This window comes from Empidonax traillii, unplaced genomic scaffold (assembly GCF_003031625.1).
Source record: "Empidonax traillii isolate 1590-97213 ecotype Southwest subspecies unplaced genomic scaffold, ASM303162v1 scaffold173:size850371, whole genome shotgun sequence".
NCBI lineage: Eukaryota > Metazoa > Chordata > Aves > Passeriformes > Tyrannidae > Empidonax > Empidonax traillii.
Genome location: NW_020955366.1, coordinates 224,481 through 246,393, shown reverse-complemented (window position 1 = coordinate 246,393; position 21,913 = coordinate 224,481). Strand labels below are relative to the sequence as shown.

Here is a 21,913-nt window from a genome sequence, read left to right as displayed (position 1 = left end):
AAGAAAGTGTGAAAAATCTTATCCTGTATTTACACTTTGACCTGTGGACTTACTTAGCATACAAATGCTTATATCTTTAACCCATTTTTAGTAGCTGAAAACAATACAAATGAATTATTTATGAAACTCGCTATTAAAACCTTTATATGAATAATTTATAGAATAGCAATAGATACAGTGGACACCCAGGTGAATAAAACCTTGTCATGAAATATCTGCTCCTTTGTTAATCTTGCTCAGATACTACTTCAGGAGATAAGCAAGTGTTTTGAATGCACAAACTGTGGGGATTGTGAATGCGTTGATGGCATTTTTTCAGTACCTTTAGAAGTTACTCTGGACAAACCCATGAATGTCAAAACATTAATTTTCTCTTGTAAAGGACCCCTAAATTTGTTCAGAAAAAGAGGATAGCAGTTGGACATATGTGAAGTGTAGGAATTATTGTAGGCATGTTTCTTTTAGTCCCAGAAACATTCACTGCCTTGTCTCACTTCACTGTGTCACAGGTCTATGATAATTTTCAGGAGAAAACACCCCCAACAACCAAACAAATGCAGGAAAAAAAGAGAAACAACCCCAAACCCCCTCAAGAATGAAATTTCTTCTACTGATTTACAAAGTACATTGCAGGTGAACTGGAATAAAATACCAAGAAATTAAATGTAAAGAGTAATTGCCCGGAACTAGCATGACCTGATTTTGTAATCTACGTCCAACTTCAGTAGTTCGATGGATAATCTTTTTAGCTATGAATTTATATAACTCTGTTTTGGTGAACTAGAAGGGATGAACCCAGAGTTCAGACCAACATCACTTTGCTGTATCACTAGAAATCTCTTTGAAGTTATCTAGACTAAAAGCAAGTATGGTTGGGGGGAAGTTTCATCTTAAGATGATACTCCTGGGAAAGCCTCAGAGGAGCCTGAATGGGGTTGTTTAAGTAAATAGGCAAACACAAATGAAAGCAGAAATACTTCTTTCACATGTAGAGCCTCTGCAGAATATATTATTCTCTTAAACTAAGCCTATAAAACAGCAAAGCCCCTGGTATTATTGAATTACTATTCAGTGTGTGTAATAGAGCATCCATCACAGTATTGAATAATTTCAGTGAATGATTATAAATGTAATGAATTTCATAACTCTAAGGAAAAACATCCTAATGAGTTCAACAAACACAATTTCTTTATATGAATATTATGTTAATAAGAGGAGAAAATCTTTTGGATTATACTACATTATACTTGGATAAGACCAAGTGATTTGTTATCTGATTGCACCTGCAAGAAAGCATGATCTCATCTATCTCTCTTTTACATTTACCCAGCACTGAGATGGCCTTTTGAAATGTATTTTAGAGCTTCCAATTTCCTCTGCATGTGTCTTTCTCCTGTGATTTTTCTGATTTGATTTTTTCCTTCCTGCTTCTGTATAATTCTCCTATCGAAGCCAGATCACTTGCACACTGAAATGAAGTTTTTGTGCAGTGGATAGGAACCTTTTCCCTCTTCCTTGCTGATGTAAAGCATCTGACTGAAGAACTAATGATTTGTTCATGCAGGGGCATCTTTTCATACTTCTCAAAGATGATGCTTTTTCTGCATTAAAGCCAATGGCTTTGAACCCTCTTTTTAATCTTGTTGGCACTGGGAAAAAAAATGAAGTAAATAGAGAGGGATGTAGATTTGTGTTAAGGATAACTTCAAGCTTAGGATGGGTTCTTTATATGTGTCTGCATGAGCAGTGTTCTGCTCCTGAGGATACTACTTCTGATTCGACAAATTAGACTGACAATTAGTAATCACACTGTGAAAGCAGCTCTGAAGTCTCAGTGGAAGGAAGCAGGCTACAAGGTGCCAAATTTGTTACTCTAACAAAGAGGAAAAGAGACAGAAGGAAGGAGAATGGGAATGAGGTGCTGAGGAATTTAAAGAATAGCTCCTTAATTGTCTCAAAAATATAATTATCCTCAAAAGGTTTCATCCCTTGCTCTGTGCAAGTTCATATACATATCCCAGTTCATGGGAAGCTGAGATCAAAATGCATTTGTTAGTACAAGATTAATTACTTTGGAACACTGCATTTTTTTAATAGAAAGAGTTAGGAGTTGCTTTTTCTTGTATAAAGGATCTGAGTGAATTGAATTTCTGGCTTTGTTCATCTTACTAACCTGTACAGCATATCTCATTATCTGCAAAAGCTCTGAGCTGATGATTAGCATCTGCAGCTTTATTTAAAGTAGTTGATCAGTGGGAGGATCCTCTAAAGCACAGTGGTGGTTATGCTTCCTTTTTTTTGGTTTGCTGTGGTCACAAGACAAAGCTTCCATTGTTTTTTAACAGAGAAATAACAACACTTCTATTGAGACATAGAAGACAATTTCTCAATCTTCTGTTGAGAAATGGAAGCACCCAGGAGTTCAAAAGCAACCAAAATGATACGGCTGCTAAGAAACAGCACCATCATTTTGTTTGGATCTGCCGCCCACAGCCACAGGAATGTGTCAGAACAGAAATGTCGAGCACTGAAGGATCGCATGGGACGTGCTTTGGGTTCTTTTATCAACCTCTGTAGGAGCAGCTGGGCAGGCTGACGTCCCCAGCACCCAGAGTGCTACCCTGGCAGCTCTCAACTGCTGGTGGCACATGACTTGCCACTCCACAGTGCGGGAAAGGCTCAGGCACACAGGGAATCTGTGCCATTTGGGAAGGCACCCACGTCCCTCCAGCTTTCAGCAGCAGCAACTTTTGGCCAACTCTCTGAAGGCCCAGGTGTTGCTAATACTCCCCTTGCTTGGGCTGAATGTGAGCCCAGAGTGAGAAAGTGGGATTATTGAACTCCAAATGACAAAGCTGCTTCAGGATTAAGAGAGTGTTCAGAGTGTGCATGGGATGGAGAGAAAGACAGCAAGAAGCCTTTAGATATGAGGCATGCAGCAGAACAGAGGGATAAAACCCTCATGACAGCAGAAATGAGTGGAAACAAGGAGCAGAAAATGCTGGGTAAAGAGAACAGTTTTGGGGAGGAGTGGGACAGTATCAACCAGCTGACCAGGTTATGCATCTACTTGTGTGAAGTATTTGTAATGTATTGCACTATCTGAAGATTAAGAACTCAGTTCAAAAGACAGTGTGGGAGGAGATCTCCAGGAAAAGAGGGGAGATGATGTAGCTGTATGAAGCCCTTAACCCTTAAAGCTGCAAACTTTAAAGCAATGAGAGATACAGGGATGTAAAGAGGAAAAGTGGTTCTGGTTTGAATTTCCACAGAGTCTGTTATCCTCTTTCTAATGACTTTCAGTTCTGGTTAATCTTTCTGTGCTTTTAGGATGGCTTAGTGCACTGAGAATTGTTTTCCTGGGTGGATAGTTGCTTCCCACTCCTTAAGGGTAATAGGTAGCTGTGGAAATGAGATTTGCCCCCCCTACATCTGGAATAGGAAAGCTTTTTGCTTTTTTTTGGGTATTTTAACATAAGCCTTCCAAATCTCTGTCTAGATTATAAGGAAGTGTAGCAGAGTGACTCACACGGGCTGTTAAAGCCCAAGAAGGAAATACGTATGTGATTATAAGGACATATTTTCAGTGCGTGCTGCTCAGGCAGAATACACCCACAATCACAGTGATTTTCTGTTTATATATTTAGTGTCCTCCTTAAGCAGTGGGTGGAACAAATGTGACTGAAGAGTGTGAGTGTATAAGTGGAGGGCGTTTGTGTAGCTGAACAAGAGTTAGAGGGATTGTAATATTGAAAGTCGTGCTTAGCAGTTCTGTTAATTCATCCTTAACTAATGGGGACATGCAGAGTGAAGTCATTAGCTCACAGTAAGTTTATTGCTGTCAGTCATCTGTGTTCCTCTTGCTATTTTTACAGGGGGAAATAACTCAGAAGATAAGAGAGATTGTTTTGGGGGATCCAGGCTCAATTTGATAAGTTCCTGTGCTTTTATTTAATCTCTTCTCTTGAAACATTCTGTATGGATCATATAACTGGGTCGAAGTGGCATTGATGAGCTTATTGAACCAAATGCACATCAAGCCATTTGGCTGCTGACCCCTCTATTCAGGGTGAAGACCCTTTTATTTTAGGGTCCCCAGGTGGTGGGGTATTACCCCTCTCCTCTGTCACTTAGGGGGAGTTCTCACTGGGGTAAACATGGAACACTCTGTCCCTAAATTTGAAAACTACCTTTTGTCCAGTCTGAATAAGCAGATGATTCTGCTAATGCCACCTAGAGCCTTATGAAGACGATGCCCCACATCTGACCAACACGAATGTTTGTACCTAACCCTTCTATTCAAGATCTATGTGTGGTATATGCCAGTTTTCTTTACTGGCTCCTGAGGCTGAACCTCAGGTTAGCGCTTTGCACGAGATTCACCACCCTCATCCTGTCGATACCAGCCTGTTCCCTTGGCACCTTCTGCTCTGACACATGCACTGTGATCTCCTGCATCACAGGATGACCCCCTCCTGCCCTGCACCTTGTGCAAGTCCCGGAGAAGTGCTGGCACTGGAGTCTGTTGTGCTTAACCAGTGGAACAGTGAGGACCTTGGGCTGCAGCTCTGCCCTTCCCATGTGGACAGAGCATCCTCTCCTTGGGTGTGAAACAACACAGTACATGGGAGAATTGAATTTTCCAGACAACTCTCACTGGTGCAAGGCAATGTTTTTTTGGGGTCAGGGGTGGGTGACTGTGCAGGTGTACCCACACTGGGAGTTCCACGGCTCAGGTGTCTGTGTGCAGTAGGTCTTGGTTGTTGGATTGTAAACCCAATTTCTCACCCCCTCTCAAGAGAGGAGGAGCCCATTTGAGAAAGGCCACTGCCAGAGAAACCCCAATTAGCTTATTTTCAGCTCAGTTTGTTTGAGGTTTGCTCTTTCTTTTGTGTTCTGTTGGTCCCTCAGTGTCAGTCATTGAAGGTGAAGGGACAGACTGGTGCTCTGAGCTACCCTGAAATTAGCCTTTGCCAACAGCACATGGAGTGTTAAAAATCCTCCTTTTTTTTTCTTTTTTTTTTTTCTGTTTTTTTTTCTTTTTTTTCCCCTTTTTTGTTTGTTTGTTTTGTTTTGTTTTGTTTTTTATTCTTTTTGTTGTTGTTACTAAAGGGACATATAAAATAGATTTTTTTTGCTCCTCCCTTTATGAGCATAATTAAATAGGTTAAAATTAAGCAAAGAACATGATGAAAATACCCCTCCAGAGTACCTGAGGAAGCAGTTGAGGCAGCCTGGGAGCCATCAGTGATTATCTGCAGGAGCCTGTGGCTTTAACACTCATGATTAAAGTAGAGCAGAAAAACACCTGTCTTTTAGACAAGAAAAGTAAGAACTCTGACTTTAGTGCTTATGACAATATTTTATATCTTGCTTATTTCTGACAATTTTTTAACTAAGCATGTATTTGGGTGATAATAAAAATTTTTACTTTTTAATGGCTAGAAGGAAGGCATCAGACCAAGTATTGAAAACCTGTTGAAACCACCTACTGAAAAACTCTCAAAAAACCCTCAAACTCTTACCCCAAATTGATTTCCTATAGCTGCTTGTGTGGAGAATGATGGATTATGTGGGCTTGAAGTTTTCTCTTTTTTGTAAATACGATCTCATTTTCAGTTTGCATCTTCCTGGATGCATGTGAGATGTAGGGGAAAAGAATACTAGAAAACAAATAACATCAAGGAAATGACCCCTAGGTTAGAGAGCTCTTGCCATCAGTACCCCATGGCTGATCCATTGCCTGGGAAGACTCTGCCTTTTTCGGGAAGGGGGTTTCATGAGCAAAGCTGAGAATGAGGGGAGGATGCCAGACCTTTACAAGACGCTGGGCCTAGGAAACAAAAGGAATCTGGGGATACAAATAAATCCCATAAAAGACCCCTGGAGAAGTGATACATCTTCAAGAGACATGACAGAGACTGCAAAAGTGCAGCCCTGAGGGGATGGTGACAGGGACAGGTGACACCAGAACCTGCAAATCCTGCTAAGGGCAATGGAAGGGAAAAGCATGGAATTCTACCCTTTGGTCTGCATCGTTTCTGTGTCTGGATAATGATATTTTTATTGTAACAAAATTGTTCAGGGGACCCACCTGAACCTTATCACACTTTCCCAGAACGATAAGGTGATAAGGTGTGAAATAGGCTGATAAAATGTAGAAAGAAAGGCACTTGTGGGATATTCAGTCTGAATGGCCAACTGGCACATTTCTTGTGCAAACAGCAGTCAGAGCAGAGAGCACCAGAGCCACAGGATCAAACCCAGGAGAAACACAGAGGGATCTGCCTGAGCACTGTTTGTACTGTAACCTAAACCCATTGTAAATAGTCCTGAATTAACGGTGAGGCAACTAGAATGTTGCAATATATTGGAATGTGTTTTGAGTGAAGAGCGCAGAGACTCAGCACTGCTTCAACTAAGGATCTTTAAAACACTTGCTTATATTTATACTCTCACACTATAAATGAGGCAGATCTTTTCTAATACAGCGCTATGGAATTTTTAAAAATCTCTTAATGTAGGCATTATGTAGTTATTTGGGATTTTTTCAGGTTAAATAAAATGTGGACTTATTAAACACAAAACAAGCTCTACAGTTTTTTTGCCAAATACGTTGGAACTCTTAATTTTCCAATCCTGTGCTAGTGTCACCATGTACTTTGTTGCTGAGATCTGCAACTATTAAATCAGTCCACACATGAATGAAGGTAGGAAATGACTCTGGCATTGCATTCCTTTTAGTAAGTGCCTAAAGTGAAAACAAAAAGTCTTAAAATACGCCTGATTAATATTTATGAGTAACTTGAGACCCCCCTATTAGAGGCAGATTTGAACTCCATTAACACTGGGTTCACTGAGGCCTGGCATTCATGTACACTGGGGCTGCTGACTGAGATTTCCAAGGTCTGTCTTATGGAATATTTGGAGCTTTCACTTGCTAATTAGTATTATGCACACATGGAGATGACTGAACTCTTCAGTGCCTGGTAATCACAAATTACTGGCCTTTCAATTGCCAGGCCCACTATATTGCCAGAGGTGTCATCACCCTACAAATTCACCTCACAAGTCAGACCGAGTCAGACTACCCAAAATGATTTGAAAGACAACATTCCTCCAAGAGGACTTGATGCTTTTAAATATGTTTTTTTTTTTTCTCTGAACTAAATTATAACTATGCTCAAAGTTCAATGTTTTGAATTCCAACTCCAGGCTAAGTTTGGAACAGATTGATTTTAAGAAGGAATGAATTGACACTCCAAGTGCACACTCCAGATAAAAAAAAAAAAATCTCATGCTTGAGGATTTTGTAATAAAAATGTTATGGCTTTTTGTAAATAATCTGGTTTAAAATGTAATGGGCAGGAAAAGCAATAAGAATATTGGGCATCTTTGCCAGTTTTATAGGGTCAGCTGTGCTGAAGTGTTGTTACAGTTAAATTAATAACTGTTTTGTCTGTGTTTCTGTGCATACACCACACATGTATATAAATATGTAATGTACACGTTTATAAATATATACTGTAAATGGCAACAGCTTTATATAGAGAGACCAGAATTACCAGCCTAATCTGTCCATTCCCAGATAATATCATTACATGAAATGACAATCCAGTGATTTGTAGTGTTTTGCAATCTGTAAAAATGTGGATTCCTTTTGGGCATTAATTAACAGTGATTGCTGTCCTTGTCAGATGTAATGGAAGGGATATTGCAATAGCAGGATCTGTGAGACTCTGGGATGCTTTGTTCTTCGTAGCTTGCCAGGGCACTGTCATTTATCTCCACTCAAAACAAGCTTAGTTCATTTCTGTAGGGATGTTTTTGGAAAGGTTGGTGGATTATCAATAGTTACTTTAGATGTACATGCCAAAGGGAAAGAAACACAGAGGAAACAGTAATAAAAAAGAGGTTTAAATTCCTTTGTGAATTTTGTTATGAATAGTAAAAGGGCACAGCAGTCAAATCAAATTGATGCCTGACAATCATGGGAGATGTGAATTTTCCTGTGGGAAGTAATGAGAGCTGGTTGTCAGAGCTTCAGCTACTAATGCACAGACCAGAAATACTGCTCTCTCTTTGGACTTGGGTTCTTTTCTCTTCTGTACCCTGTGTGAGTTTTATTCATAGACCTTGGGGAGGACTTGAAAGAGAGACGAGGGAGACAGTCTGTTGAGGTTTAGCAGAACAAAAGAAATCCAAATGTTCTAAGATATGGAAATGCAATAATGAATCCCAATTATCTATGTGTGCAATATCTATACTATTACAATTAATAATTTATTGTCCCTGTGTCCTGGATTAGAAGTTTTTAAAAGATTTACTGGGATTGACTTTCTTCTTTGGGGATGCTCTTAGGTGTTTTGAAGATTGAGCACTGTAATTTGGGAGAAGACACATTGCCTTTTGCAGATGTGGAGGTTCAATTCATGCTTCAAGCAGAAAATTAGACTCAGAATTAACTAGGGACTGAATAATCTCTTAGAAATTTGTGAAATGCCTTTGCTGAAGTGCCTCAGTGCTTGTCCTTTCTACTTCAGTTTTTCATTCACATTCTGTGAGAAGCAATTTCACCATCACAGTCTTGTGTTCCACTTCCAGTTAGAACTCACACATCCAGATTATCTGTGGGCTGCAGCTTTCCTGTTGCCCTGGCACTCTATCCTGCCAAATGCTTTTGCACAGCAGGTCATTGATCTTCTAGTCTAGCTTGAAGGTAGCTGAAATGTCAATATAGCTCTTAGCCATTTTTTTTCTGATATTTTCTCCAATGATTTATGGATTATAATACTGAAAATGTATTCCCTAATCACTGGGTAAGGACTGGGGATCTGTACCATGGGAATTCTTCCCTCGGATTGAAGCTGTATCTTAAATTGGGAAACACCAAGATAGTTAATACTGTACTTTCTGGCCCTTTGTATTGCCTGCTATATTTTCTAGAAACAGTGAAGTTTTTGACATTAAAAATTAGAGCTTCTCAGCAGTCTATATCCCCAAGAGAGCAAAAAGGTCTGTATGCCCATCAGTGCTTCACTAAGAACAACACAAAATGCTTGAAAATGAATAAATCATGCATTATAAAAAAATTTTGGCAGGAACAGTGGCAGTTTCTTGCACTCCTTTGTCCATGTTGGCAGTAGCAACCACTGGTAAGTGATAGTGTCCTTCACCTGAGGCCAAATCTCATCAGTGAAATAAATACAGGTGACCCACAGGGCCAAGAGGGCACTGTGAGAGGACTGGGAGCATGTGAGTGCAGTTACTGCATCACCCAGGTCTCTGGGGGAAAGCAAAATGAAGGGAGACAGAAATCCAGGAGAAGGACTGCCTTGGAAAGATACTGCTGGTTCCAGTAGTGTGTCTGGTTAGTGGCTGTTCAACAGACTCCTCACAGCACGTTTTAAAGGACTGTGAGAACATGTGAAATTTATCTTGTGTCATTAAAGGGGATGGTCAAAGAGAAGGGGCAGAGTAGATCAGAGATGAGCAAGTGTAGAACAGTGGAGAGGTGGGGACATGAAAATGTCTGGGCTGAGTGTCAGGGTGCTTGTCTGACTGAGCTCTGCCTGATCACCACAGCCTGTCCCAGCTCTTTACTAAACTCCATTCCTAGCTCAGTTCCACTCTCTGAAACAAGTGCTACTAGTTATAGCAAGCAGAATAAAGTTCTATCCAAACCAGAGATCCTGCTTTCTAGAGCAGCCAGCTTCCCACGTAATTTATGAAATCTGAGGACATCTGAAAGTAGGGTGCTGTGAATTGAAATCTGCTATATTTGCAGCTCCTGAGTAGATAAGTCTACAGTGCTCCGCAAATAAAGCATTAAATGGTGCTGTATTTTTAAACTTGCAAAGACTTTTGAATACGGCAAGTGGTGATTTTTTGCATTTTTTAACTGGTTTGACTCCTTGTTCTCCCCAGGGGAAATGGAAGAGTTGGAGACCCTGTGGCTGACTGGCATTTGTCACAACGAGAAGAATGAAGTCATGAGCAGCCAGCTGGACATCGACAACATGGCAGGAGTGTTTTACATGCTTGCAGCAGCCATGGCACTCAGTTTGATAACCTTTGTCTGGGAGCACTTATTTTACTGGAAGCTTAGGTTCTGCTTCACTGGGGTCTGCTCAGATAGGCCAGGATTGCTGTTCTCAATCAGCAGGGTCAGTACTACTTTCATTTTTCCCCTTTAGGCAACAGACAGAATAAACACTGTGTCCCTAAAACATTATCTTTTCTTTTATTCCTACCTGAACACTTGAAATATGTGTTAGAGCATCAGTGTGATGCTCTGGAGTAGTCAGCAGGCTTAGGATGTACTTGCACTCTCTGGGAAGTCTTTATCTATTGGGTATATACTTAGGGTATGAAATATTAGATGTGCCAGGATAACCAGTAATCCAATGCTGAAAACAAATACATCAAGGGGCAATTTTGATGAAGAAACGGTGGAGCTCAGATGCAGGAAATGGAATAATTTCCACATAAAAATCCAAACAAAATAGATACCTTTTTGATAAGCTCTCAGCTTTGTGCATTTTTTAAGCAAGTGGATTTAAAATTATAAAATATAGTGGAATATTTTTATAAGCTTTTCTTGATAGCAAACTTGAATAAACCATACGAGAAAAGGTCAAACACAAGTATCGTTTATGTCTGGTTAGACACTAAGGCAGGTTTTAGTGATAACTTTTAACAGATCCAAAGGGGATTTATATATCCCAAAAACTGATACTTGTGGGGAAAAAAAAAAAGAAAATGTGTACTTGTCCTTATATTTTTGACAAATTAGTTGGGGTTTGTCTTTATATATTTTTATTGCATAGTACTTTTATTAGATAATTGACTTTGCTGGATTTTCTGTATAGCTGAGAAGAACTGAAAATGATACTAAAATGCCTAATTGCTTTAAAATGTGCTGAAATTACCCTGTTGAGTAGATTGGACCATTTTGGAACTGCATGAAAAATACTCACCCCTACTCTGTTGGAGATTGTCTAGAAACCATATACACCTTAACCTGCACATTTGAACTTTATATTTTTGGCCTTTTACAGATGAAATTCTCCTAGGTAGTTCAGTGGTGGGGGGAAAAAGTACTTATTTCAAAGGTAAATTACATAGAATTGCCAGTTCAGAGGGTTGGAAATGTCAATTGAACTCACAGGAGTGACCAAAGAGGTCGGAGTTAGAAGATGGGCTTTAGCCTTTTGCTCAAAATGAACTCAAAATCAGGTTTTAGGAAGAGCTGGGGTTTTTTTCATATGTACTAAGATAGGAAACAGAAAAGTTAAAATAAGACTGGAAGCCTTTTCAATTCAGTGCAAGTGAAGAGCACCTTAACCACCAGTAAAATAGCCCAACAACAGCCTTGTTTAGAGGGAAAACTTAATCACTGGTTTTAAAATAAGAGGATATCCATTAGTGAAGCTCAGTTTCTATTTGTGATGAGACTGGGGAACCTTTAGGGGTCCCTTCTAATCTTCTTTTCTGGAATAAGCTGGGGAGACCATCAGGGGCCTCTGGTTTGTGAAATACTGGCAATTTTACTCCTTTGTAATTCCAACAGATGTGGCAGAAAATACTCTTCCATATCAATGTAAGGAAATGATAAAAAAATAGAGATGTACTTTTAATCTTTCCAGTAATTACTTAAGCAACGTTTAATTTTTCTTTATTGCTAATTAGAAATAGAATGGAACTTTTTAAAATTTACACCTAGTGATTTAATTTGTTTTATATTATTCATATTACAGGGTATTTACAGCTGCATTCATGGAGTACACATTGAAGAGAAAAAGAAGTCTCCTGACTTTAGTTTGACCAATTCACAAACCAACATGTTGAAACTGCTGCGAACAGCGAAAAACATGACCAATATCAATCCTTCGAGAATTGACTCCCCCAAAAGATCAGCTGATTTTATTCAGAGGGGCTCTTTGATTATGGACATGGTCATGGATAAGGGTAACTTGATATTTGCTGATAACAGATCCTTTCAGACAAAGGACAACTTTTTTGGTGACAACATAAGCGAACTGCAGACACTTCCTGGCAATCGACACAAGGACAATCTTAACAACTATGTTTTCCAAGGTCAGCATCCTCTCACGCTGAATGAATCCAATCCAAACACGGTAGAGGTTGCAGTAACAACAGAAGCAAAGGTGAACTCCAGACCTAGGCAGCTGTGGAGGAAATCTGTTGAATCTTTACGTCAAGAATCTGTACGTCAGAGCCAAGGTTCCCAGAGGGATGACGGGTCAGAGGAAAACAGGCAGCTTTCAGTGAAAAGCCAAAGATACCTTCCTGAAGAGATTGTCCATTCAGATGTGTCAGAAACATCAAGCCGAGCTACTTGCCACATGGAAGCTGAAAACAACAACAAGCACCACAAAACCAAGGACAACTTCAAAAAAAGGACAGTAGCATCAAAATACCCAAAAGACTGTAGTGAAGTGGAACTGACATATCTAAAAACCAAGCAGAGCTCTCCACGGGATAAAATCTACACGATTGATGCTGACAAGGAGCCAGGATTCCGCTTGGACACACCTCAGTACATCGAAAACATTGTCCTTCCAGAAACTGTGGAGTTTCCCGATGTTTATCAAGATCACAATGACAACTTCAGGAAAGCCGAGCACGCTAACAGGACTCCAATGCATAACGAAGACAGTCTTCCAAACAATGACCAGTACAAACTTTATCCAAAGCACTACACTCTCAAAGAGAAAAATGCTTCCCTAGCTGATGATAGATACAGACAGAATTCCACCCACTGCAGGAGCTGTCTTTCCAATTTGCCCACGTATGCGGGACACTATTCTACCAGATCTCCCTACAAGTGCGATGCCTGCTTGAGGATGGGGAACCTCTATGACATTGACGAAGATCAGATGCTGCAGGACACAACGAACTTATCACTTCCTGAAGAAATATATGAGCGTACTTGGTCAACAAGTAATGCTCTGCAATATCATAAAAAAAATAAACTGAGGATTAGCAGGCAACACTCTTTTGATAATATCGCTGATAAGTCCAGGGAAATTGATATTGGAAGACCTTCTCGTAGTATAAGCTTGAAAGAAAGAGAGAAACTTATTCAAAGTAGTCCATATGCAAGCATGTTTAGTGTTCCCTCAAGCAAACTGTTGAGCAACAAGGCCTCACTTTTAACTCATGCTCTAGAGGACAGTAAGAGGAGCAAGTCCCTGTATGCTGTTCACTCGGATGACAATCCCTTTCTGCACTCGTATCGTGATGACCAGCACTTATCTCTTAGGCGAAGTCCAGCTGACCTTTATAAACATTCATTGCCAACAAGAGGAAGAAATGATAATTATTTAAGGTCATCCATACAGTCTACAGCATCATACTCTTCCAGGGATGGTCGGATCCATAATGACATGTACATTTCAGAGCATGTTTTGCCTTACGTTGCAAATAGGAATAGCTTGTACACAACTCCAAGGGTTTTAAATTCCTGTAGCAATACACGTGTGTATAAGAAAAGGCCTAGCATTGAATCAGATGTTTAAATTTTCCATGAACACTTTATCTATAGGGAAAGAATAGTTGCCACCATCTTAGAGGGAGAATTTATCCTTTAACAGTATCCTGCCCTGGTAAATGATACGTAAACCTCTCCCTTTCCCAATGTACTTTTGTACATGAATAGGTAAACTGGTATGCTCTCAACTATCCTTTTAAAATATGTCTTGTTGAAAAGGATAAAAATTAGCCATTTATATATGCAGTATATATAAATGGCAAGTTGTACTGAAATAGCCCCAATATATGTTGGCAACTATGCTGTTTTGTATCTAATTCTTTTACTATTTTGGTTATTCTAATTTATGTTGCTAAGTATCATTCAATGTACTTTTGTCCTTAGAAATGTTTAATGATTTTCTAGTACTGGATAAGCAATATGGTATGCATGTAGTATGACACAGACAACAAGAATTAGGAATGCATTTGCACAGATTCAAAAGTAAGACTCTAAAAGAGAACAGAAAGCTAGACTTTCAAAAATATATGTTAGCTTCATAATCATTTTCAAAGCCAAGTAATAATTTAAAATAAAAAAAAAAAAAACCACAACCCACATCCCAGGACCTTAATAAGTAAAATACAATGTTTTAGCACAAAATTAGTATGTTCATTCTAGACTGACAGACAATAGATGGGAAGGCAGTAGCCCCAAACATGTGAACTGCTGTGTACCAAAAGGAAGCCCCACGGATATTGGTTAACGTTCATGTACAAATGCTTTTCTTATATTGCACATGCACTTACCATTACAAAGTAAGTTCAGTGAAAAGTTTGCAGTAATCTTGTCAGAAATTCACAGCTGCCTAATCCAGAGTATATATTTTTAGATATCACTATATGGCACTTACTATGGAGCTGTGGACTTTATTAGTAACCTTGAGGCCTAATGTGTACCTAAGTTTGCATTTGCCCCTTACTGGTGATTACTCAGGGCTGTATAGTATTTCTTTTATTCTTTCACTTCCCAAACCAAATCCCAACCCACTGTAGTTCTTTGTTCATAGTGTATTAGTGACAACTAATTAATTGTATATTAATAGTATTAAAGCTGTTAATACAGTATCAAACACCGACAGCCATAAGTTCAGTGTAATCAGTGAGGAGTGCAATACCATTTATTTGCATACACAGCAAAGGATTAACACCTTCAGAAGGACTTCTTCCTTCCAGAATATTGTGCATATTTGTTGAACATCAGACCATTTTTTTTAACATCTCCAATCAAGTCTGTTATATACACTGAATATATGCACACTTAACTAAGTAACAGTATGTTTATTATCACTGATATACAAAGATATTCACGTTACAGGGGTGCATTGTTAAATGACTTTTCCATTTAGTAAATGTTAATCAGATTCTTTCACAAATAAAATGTCTGCTACACACCCCTCCTTACCCTCACTGGAAAAAAAAAACAACCACTAGATTTATACCATAAGGGAGCATGAAAGAGAAGAGAGGAAGCCTTTCAGGAGTAGAATATACAGCTGTAAATTTAATTTAAACTGAAAAAGTAAATATAATTGCTAATATATTTAACTACTTAAAGTGTTGCACTGGGTGGTGCTCTCCCATTCTCCTGCTACTCTGCAAATTGCTTTAGGATTTTTGTGTAGAGGAAATTTAGATTTTTCAAGCATTATTCCCTCCATTTCACTGAAGAACAGTGAACAGGGAAACCATTACCACTGTGATTTGGAAAATGTGAATATTACCCAAACTCTTCTCCAAACTGAAACTCCTTTCAGCAGAATTGTGCCTGTCAGCTGCAACTGAAATATCTGCATGCCAGAGGTGCAGTATGCAAGGTGTTTAATTTGGAACAGCATACTGCAGAGCAGAGTTGCAAATGGGAGATAATATAAATGATGTATAGGGACAGTCAAAATAAAGCTTTTTGAATTGTTTACAGCTTTTTTTTTTTTAATTATTATTGTCATTGAGAAGATTCAAGCTGACTTTGACTACCAAACAGTCCAGAATGAGTTATTGGTATTTACAAATGTGTTTGTATGTTCACCGCGCTGGTGAAGGATGATATTTTTAAGGAATGAAATGTAATGAGATTTGGGCTTCCGAGTCTCTTTCCAGCTTCCAGAAGTCTCAGTATGCTTTATCATAAGTGTGTTCAGAAAGCATATCTATGGGTATCTGTTCACTGTCCATGTAAAAATATGTTTTGAGTATTCTTTATTCAGCATCTGGTCATAATTATTGGCCCTGATTCACATGGGATGCTTTCTGGCTCCTCACTGGAGGCAGTTTTTATAAGCAGAAGTTCCTTACCTGCCATGCATATTTCTTAGGAATAGTCATATGAGCTGAGGAGGGCTAGGGTGGTGTCTATGGGATGAACACTACTTGTCATGAACCCAAACCTTTTCCCAAAGACATAGACATGTTTGTCTTAGGTCTGCAGGAAAACAAATGCACTGAAGGCATAAGTAATGCTGTAATCAGTGTAATAAAAATATTTCAGGCAAATTTCAATATCCGATCCAAATTTTGGTATATTTACTAAAGTCTGCTGCATTTCAGCAGATAAGATATTTGCTGGTGTCATGCCAAAAACTGCCATGGAAATTGCTGAGCATTTTACCAATCATGAAATTCAGTGGTGGCTCTTGTCTTTTGTATCATCATAAAGCTCTCAAAATATTTGTTGGTCGCTCCAAGTCTTTTGTATCATCATCTCTATCCAACCAGACACACCTAATTCAATATATACACAAGTACTGTATGTGAAGTTATGGGAAAGAAAAATTCCCATTTCCACTTTTCTAATTTAAACTCTATAAACTCTTGAGATTCAATTGTAAACATCCTCAACCCAGGTGGGTTTATCCTTCTGTGAGATGTACAAGCAAATTAGTTATAATGAAATATATTGCAGTGTTTGCTTTTTCTGATTTGAGCAGATTTCTGGTGACCGTAGAGATTTATTATTATTAGCTGCAATATGCAATACAACCACCTCCCCTAAACCAAAACAAAGAGACAGAGGGAAGACTTGGTAATGTTGCACAGCAGTTGTTCACATGGAAATAAAAGATGCTGCCTTAAAGGAGGAAAAAAACCCCACCAGATAATGAAAGTAGAGGGAGTCTGCATGCATTTGTTGTTTTGATCTTGGCATGAGTCAGTAAAGGGGGAAGGAGAGAATAAAGTGTAGAGCTGTAGGCAGTAGCTGTTTGCAGATGTTTACGTGTAAAGAAGAAGCAGCTGAGAAGTTGAAGGAAAATCTTCAACAGTAGAGCCACAAGCCACAGCTTGTGAGGCTCAGCCGTAGAGCGCGTGGAATTCGGAATTTTGCCTGAGCTTTGTTGATATATTTGCACTGACTTTCAATTAAACTGAGATCAAGTCTTTCTGTATTTCCCTCTCTCTCACTCTAGCTGCTGCTATACTTGAAGAGGAGAAAAGAATCTTCCTGCATAAGTGGCCATCCTTTCTGTACCTTTCTGGATGGTGCTGGTGACTTGTTACATTTTCCTGATTACAGCTCTAGCAGTTTGTTGGTCATTCCTATCACCAAGATTTCCTGTGACTCCAGCTGGAACTGAATCAGGCTGTAAATGATATGGGCCATTCTTGGTAGCATGTCCTGTAGTGTTACACTGCTCCTGGACGACACCTTTTATGGAGGCAGGATATTGAATTGCTGAGGAATGCAGTAGGTACATGGAGGTAAAAACAGCTACATAGACATACCTGCCTCTTGCTCTTTTTCTCTTTTAAAGATATTGTAGAATTTCTTCATGTTTTTGTCCTTCCCTTTTCACCACAGTAAATTTTCCTTTTTTCTTTCAAATGGATTTTGTGTTCTGCTTGTGTTTCTTAGAGCAGTGTAGCCACCCACTAATTTAAACGCATGGTAATAAGGTATTTTAATATATAAGATAAAATTAAGGAAAATTAAGAGATTTTGCATTTTCAGAAAATTTACTGATTTTGCAGCTTTTGCTCAGACTTCATTATTCTGCTATCTAAGAAGCTTGGTTAGGGGAAAGAGTGCTGTGGACAAACAGAAACGAAATCACCACCAGCTCACTGTGTTTTGGCAGCATCTCATAAATACATGTCTCTTTATGATCTTTCAGGAACACTTAAGAGGTGATATAAGGCTCACAAGGGAAATCAGGTGTGGTTTATTTTTCCTGGCAAAAATAAATCTTTTTTTACATAGCTTTAAATGAAGCAAAAGCTAGAGCTGTGTGTGTAGCTTTGAGTTTCTGGGCTGGAAGGCTGAGCTCTTTCTGTGGCCAGTGGGGAGAAAGAGAGAGAAAGCAAACTCCCTCTGGATGGAAATTCAGAGGACTGAAGGCTTGGGAGCACATATGTGTGGGATATGTCCAGAAAGATGTTACCTCTCTATGTTGACCTTTTTAGAAAGTATAAGTTCCTAACTTAGACATCTCAGTTAGGTGGGCTTAGAAAAGCAATAGTCTATTTATTCCCAGCCTCAAAAAAATGTACCAGTTAAATCTGCAAGTGAGTACCAGGTTCAGCCTTGGAGGTGTGTATGGGTTCCTGTGCTCAAGCAAGTAGTTGTTTTGGGGGTTTGCAGTATTCCCCTGTCAGGATCATTGCTTGCTTTATACCATGTAGCTATCCAGCCTGAGATAAAACTGTCAGAATCTACTTCTTGTGGAATAACTTGTTATTTCTGTATTTCTGCAGTGTAGCATATGTGCTTCAGTGATGGGGAAGGTTTTGGTTCTATTCCCTCCCTTGCTGGGTTCATCAATGTAGAACAGAAATGGTGTCACAAATCTAAGCTTAGATTTAGGAAGAATTCAAGGGGTGGATCTTTTTGTTTTTTTACATTGCATTTAAGATGTTTGATATATAAAATCTAGTGAAAACAGAACTTTTATGGCAAAATCCCCTCCTCATTAATATAAAAAGTAACTATCTGTGGCTTGGCTAACACTTAACAAGTGTTAATCATCACATCACCTGCTTCTTTCAAGATGGAGTGCCATATATTCCCTTACTACCTTTTCCCAGCTCTAACCCTATCTTAGCTCAAAAGTCTTTTAGACTATCTTTTAGAGCAGATACCTTTCCTGTGTAGGGCAATCTGGTTTGCAACATAAAAAACAGTTTTCCAGTGATACACTTGTTTGCTTTATCAATGTTGTTGTTTGTTTGGGTTTTCTTAATCTAAACTTCCTATAGAGAGCTGAGCCTTCCAAACGTAGCAGTGCTGAAGGAACTTCTGAAAGAACATAAAGGCCTTTTAAAGTATGACTTATACAGTATGAGTCATTTCCCTGCCCAAACTCACCTGTACTGTCTTATTTCAATGTATTAGCAACATGTTAGCGTTTGCTGTCACTGAGGGAGCTCAGTTTAATCACAGCTGTGTATTTGTGGATGTAGATGTCAGTATAGACAGGTATATGATGTGAGAGAGGAGAGGCTGGAGTCACTTGTGAAGCTGTGGTTAAATGGGAGCAGCCTCAGGACCGTCCTGTCTCTCGCATCGCTCTGATCAGTCTCTGTCTGATGTGCACATATTGTACAAAGTGTAAAATTCCTGTTGATGCTCAGCTTCCATTGTGGAAATAATGCCATGTCCACCCTCATTCCAGTGTCGCAGCCGTGTCTGTGGGGTGGGGAGCTGGTTGGTTGTGCTCTCTGGTGTCTCTCACCCTGCTCAGTGGGAGCAGCAATCCTGCCTTGCTTCTCCCCGCCCTGCTGGGGGGGGGTTACTGCACTCTCTGTAAATAAGCTCCTCATTTATTTCCCTCACTCAAGCTTTTAGTTGTTTTTTATTTTCCCCTGCTTCTCCCTCCCTGTGTGCAGAGTATGCTTTCTAAAAATATGTGCTCTTCCAAAGTCCTGCAACTTTGGAAGTCAGGAATACACAGGTGTACATCGCCCTGCAATGCAGTGAAAATGCACTTAGTTCTTCTCGTGGGTTCATGAGCTTTTTTGTTACATACTGCAGAATGTATCTGCTGTAGTTGAAACTGGATTTTTTTTTTTTAATAGCTGCCATTCTAACAGCTGTAAGAATCCACTGCTGATTTTGTGATGATTTTGTCATATCTATAATTTAAGAACCAGAAATAATATAAGTAAAAATAAGTTACCTCACTATTTACCAGGTTTTTGTTGTTTTGCGCTTAAATGACAATTTTTACTCCTTTTGCTTAATTCTTTACCTGTACTGAAAACAAGCCTAAATTAGTAGAGAATATAACCATGCTGTAACATTGTCATGCAATACCTTTATTAATAGATAACCACACTAAATATAGTATTACATATTTAAAAGAGAGATGGTTTTGACTCTCCAACTCTTAAAAAGTAGTGGTGATAAGCAGTTATACTCCTAGATGTTTTGTCCTTTCCCTTTTGTATTAGTATTTGTTTTCACTAATATATTTCAAAAATTATATTTCTGTGCACGTTATAAAACTGTGAAAATAAATACCAATAAATATTGTGATACTTATTCAGTGCACTGTAAAGTTCCAAGTGAGATGATACTTTGCTTGGGAATTGAAGAAGGTTTCCTCACTTCTCAGAAATGGTACTAAGCTTTAATGTGGGAAAATGATAATATTTACAGTGACATGAAATTTTAATGGAGAATGTCTTGTTTTGCACTTCTAGTACTATTAGAAGAAATGATATGTTTTTCTCAGCAAATGCATTATAAGAATACATTTTTAAATTTGTTTTGTGCATTGCAGTACATAAGAATGACCATTCTGAAGAGATTTGTGTTACATCATTGCTACAGGATTCTTTTGTCTGATAATTATTTTTCTTAAGCCTGTTTAATAATGGTGTTTAATGGCAAAAACCTTTTGGAAATGTATTTTGGCTTCTGTTTCACATTGCAAACCCTGAACTCGGACCAGTAGTGGTGCAGTTGAAGGCCCTCACGAGGTTGCTCTGCCTTTCCACGCCACTGGGGAAGGAGACCTTCCTTGTTCCCGGTTGGGACAAGATTAGAGGAGTAGAGGACAATTTTGGAGGATGTGTTGTGCAACATTTGAAGTGTAAATGATCTTGAAAAGTGAAAATAAAAAGAAATTGGAGGTTCACAGTTAGCCAAACTATGGGGGGGTCTGTAACAGGCTGTAGGGTGTGCAGTTTCTGGAGGAGACGATAATTTTTGACTAATTTGAATTCTATTTAAGTTTCTGAAAGTAACTGAAAGAATAGGAGTTTTCTTTTTCTTTTAAAGCCAAAGTCTTTGCTTTCATACGAGGTTTCACAGGAAAATGGGCCAAAGAATACAATTAAATATGCAAAAGGTTAATCTTATGGAAAAGGGTATCCTGTCACCTTGATATGCACAAGCATATTAATGGTAATAGGAACAGTGTGTGTAATTTTCCTGTATATTGCTATGTAGGTTGCACTATTTTGAATGACACAAGCCTGATATTTTAATTACCAAATACCATAAGAAGCTGTTTATTAATAGTTTAAACTTGTTAACCTAAATATATATACAGTATACCCAGGCGTGCGTGCATACACTTCCCAACCCAGTCATGTGTGAGTAATCTCCCAGAGCTGTGGGACACATTTCAGCACTGCTTTATTTTAAGTGATTGTCTTCTCTTCTTCCCAAACATACCAAACCTCCAAACCCTCTAGCAGCATTTATTGTAGTTGTTTCATACCTATTACAGAAGGGGCTAAAGGACTCCCTGGGATCAGGATTGCTTTGTGCTAGGACACGTGGAAATATGTCAGAGGAGAGTTTCTGTCCAAAAGAGCTGGAACTGATGCTCGCTATAAATAACAAAGCCATACGAAAAAGATGTCTTCTCATACTGTTTGGAAAAATATTGGCCAGAAAGAATCTATTGGACTTTAAAACTCAGTGTCAGCTTCTGTGATCATCCACGTTCCGTAGAGAAGGAAGGATATCTCAAGAACCAGATTCCCAGGAAAGCCCAGCTGGTGTGTGCACCAGTGGCCGCCCCTGTATCCTCCCATGCAGACTGGGCAGTTTCCAAAATCAGTTCTGCACACAGAGACAGGATTTAGCAGTGGTGTTTAAGGCAGAATCACTTCTCTGAGTGCACAAGATTTTGAGCTTGCTATTGCTGGTGATGTGGAGATTTTCACCGAGGAATGATTGTGTTATTGGGCTGCTTTTCTACATTTGTAGTTCTCTAACTAAAACTTATGACCAAAAAAAAAAAAAAAAAAAAAGCTTGGAATCGTGTTGGAAGTAATTTTTTGCAAGGGAGAGTTTCAATTCTTTCCACCTTAACCAAGAAACAGTAAGTTCTGTGGAGTCAGATTTTGTCTTTGTTTATTGTAAGTGTGTCTTGGAGAAGAACTTGGTTTCAAGTTCTTCGTCTGCAAGAAG

At 38.9% G+C, this 21,913-nt stretch overlaps 1 protein-coding gene across 4 annotated transcripts in view; it reads left to right on the top strand.

The window, feature by feature from the left end:
• Positions 1–17,877, top strand: part of GRIN2A (glutamate ionotropic receptor NMDA type subunit 2A) — a 161,392-nt gene extending 143,515 nt beyond the window's left edge. The window contains exons 13-15 of one of the 4 annotated variants that reach the window (XM_027885848.1): positions 9,928–10,166; positions 11,760–13,077; positions 17,567–17,877. In XM_027885848.1, coding sequence (XP_027741649.1) covers positions 9,928–10,166; positions 11,760–13,077; positions 17,567–17,637 — 1,628 coding nt within the window. In that variant the 3' untranslated portion in view covers positions 17,638–17,877. Of the gene's footprint in view, positions 1–9,927; positions 10,167–11,759 lie in introns of all 4 variants that reach the window. The other 3 variants (XM_027885847.1, XM_027885846.1, XM_027885845.1) reach the window with 3 other exon arrangements.
• The last annotated feature ends 4,036 nt before the right edge of the window (positions 17,878–21,913 follow it).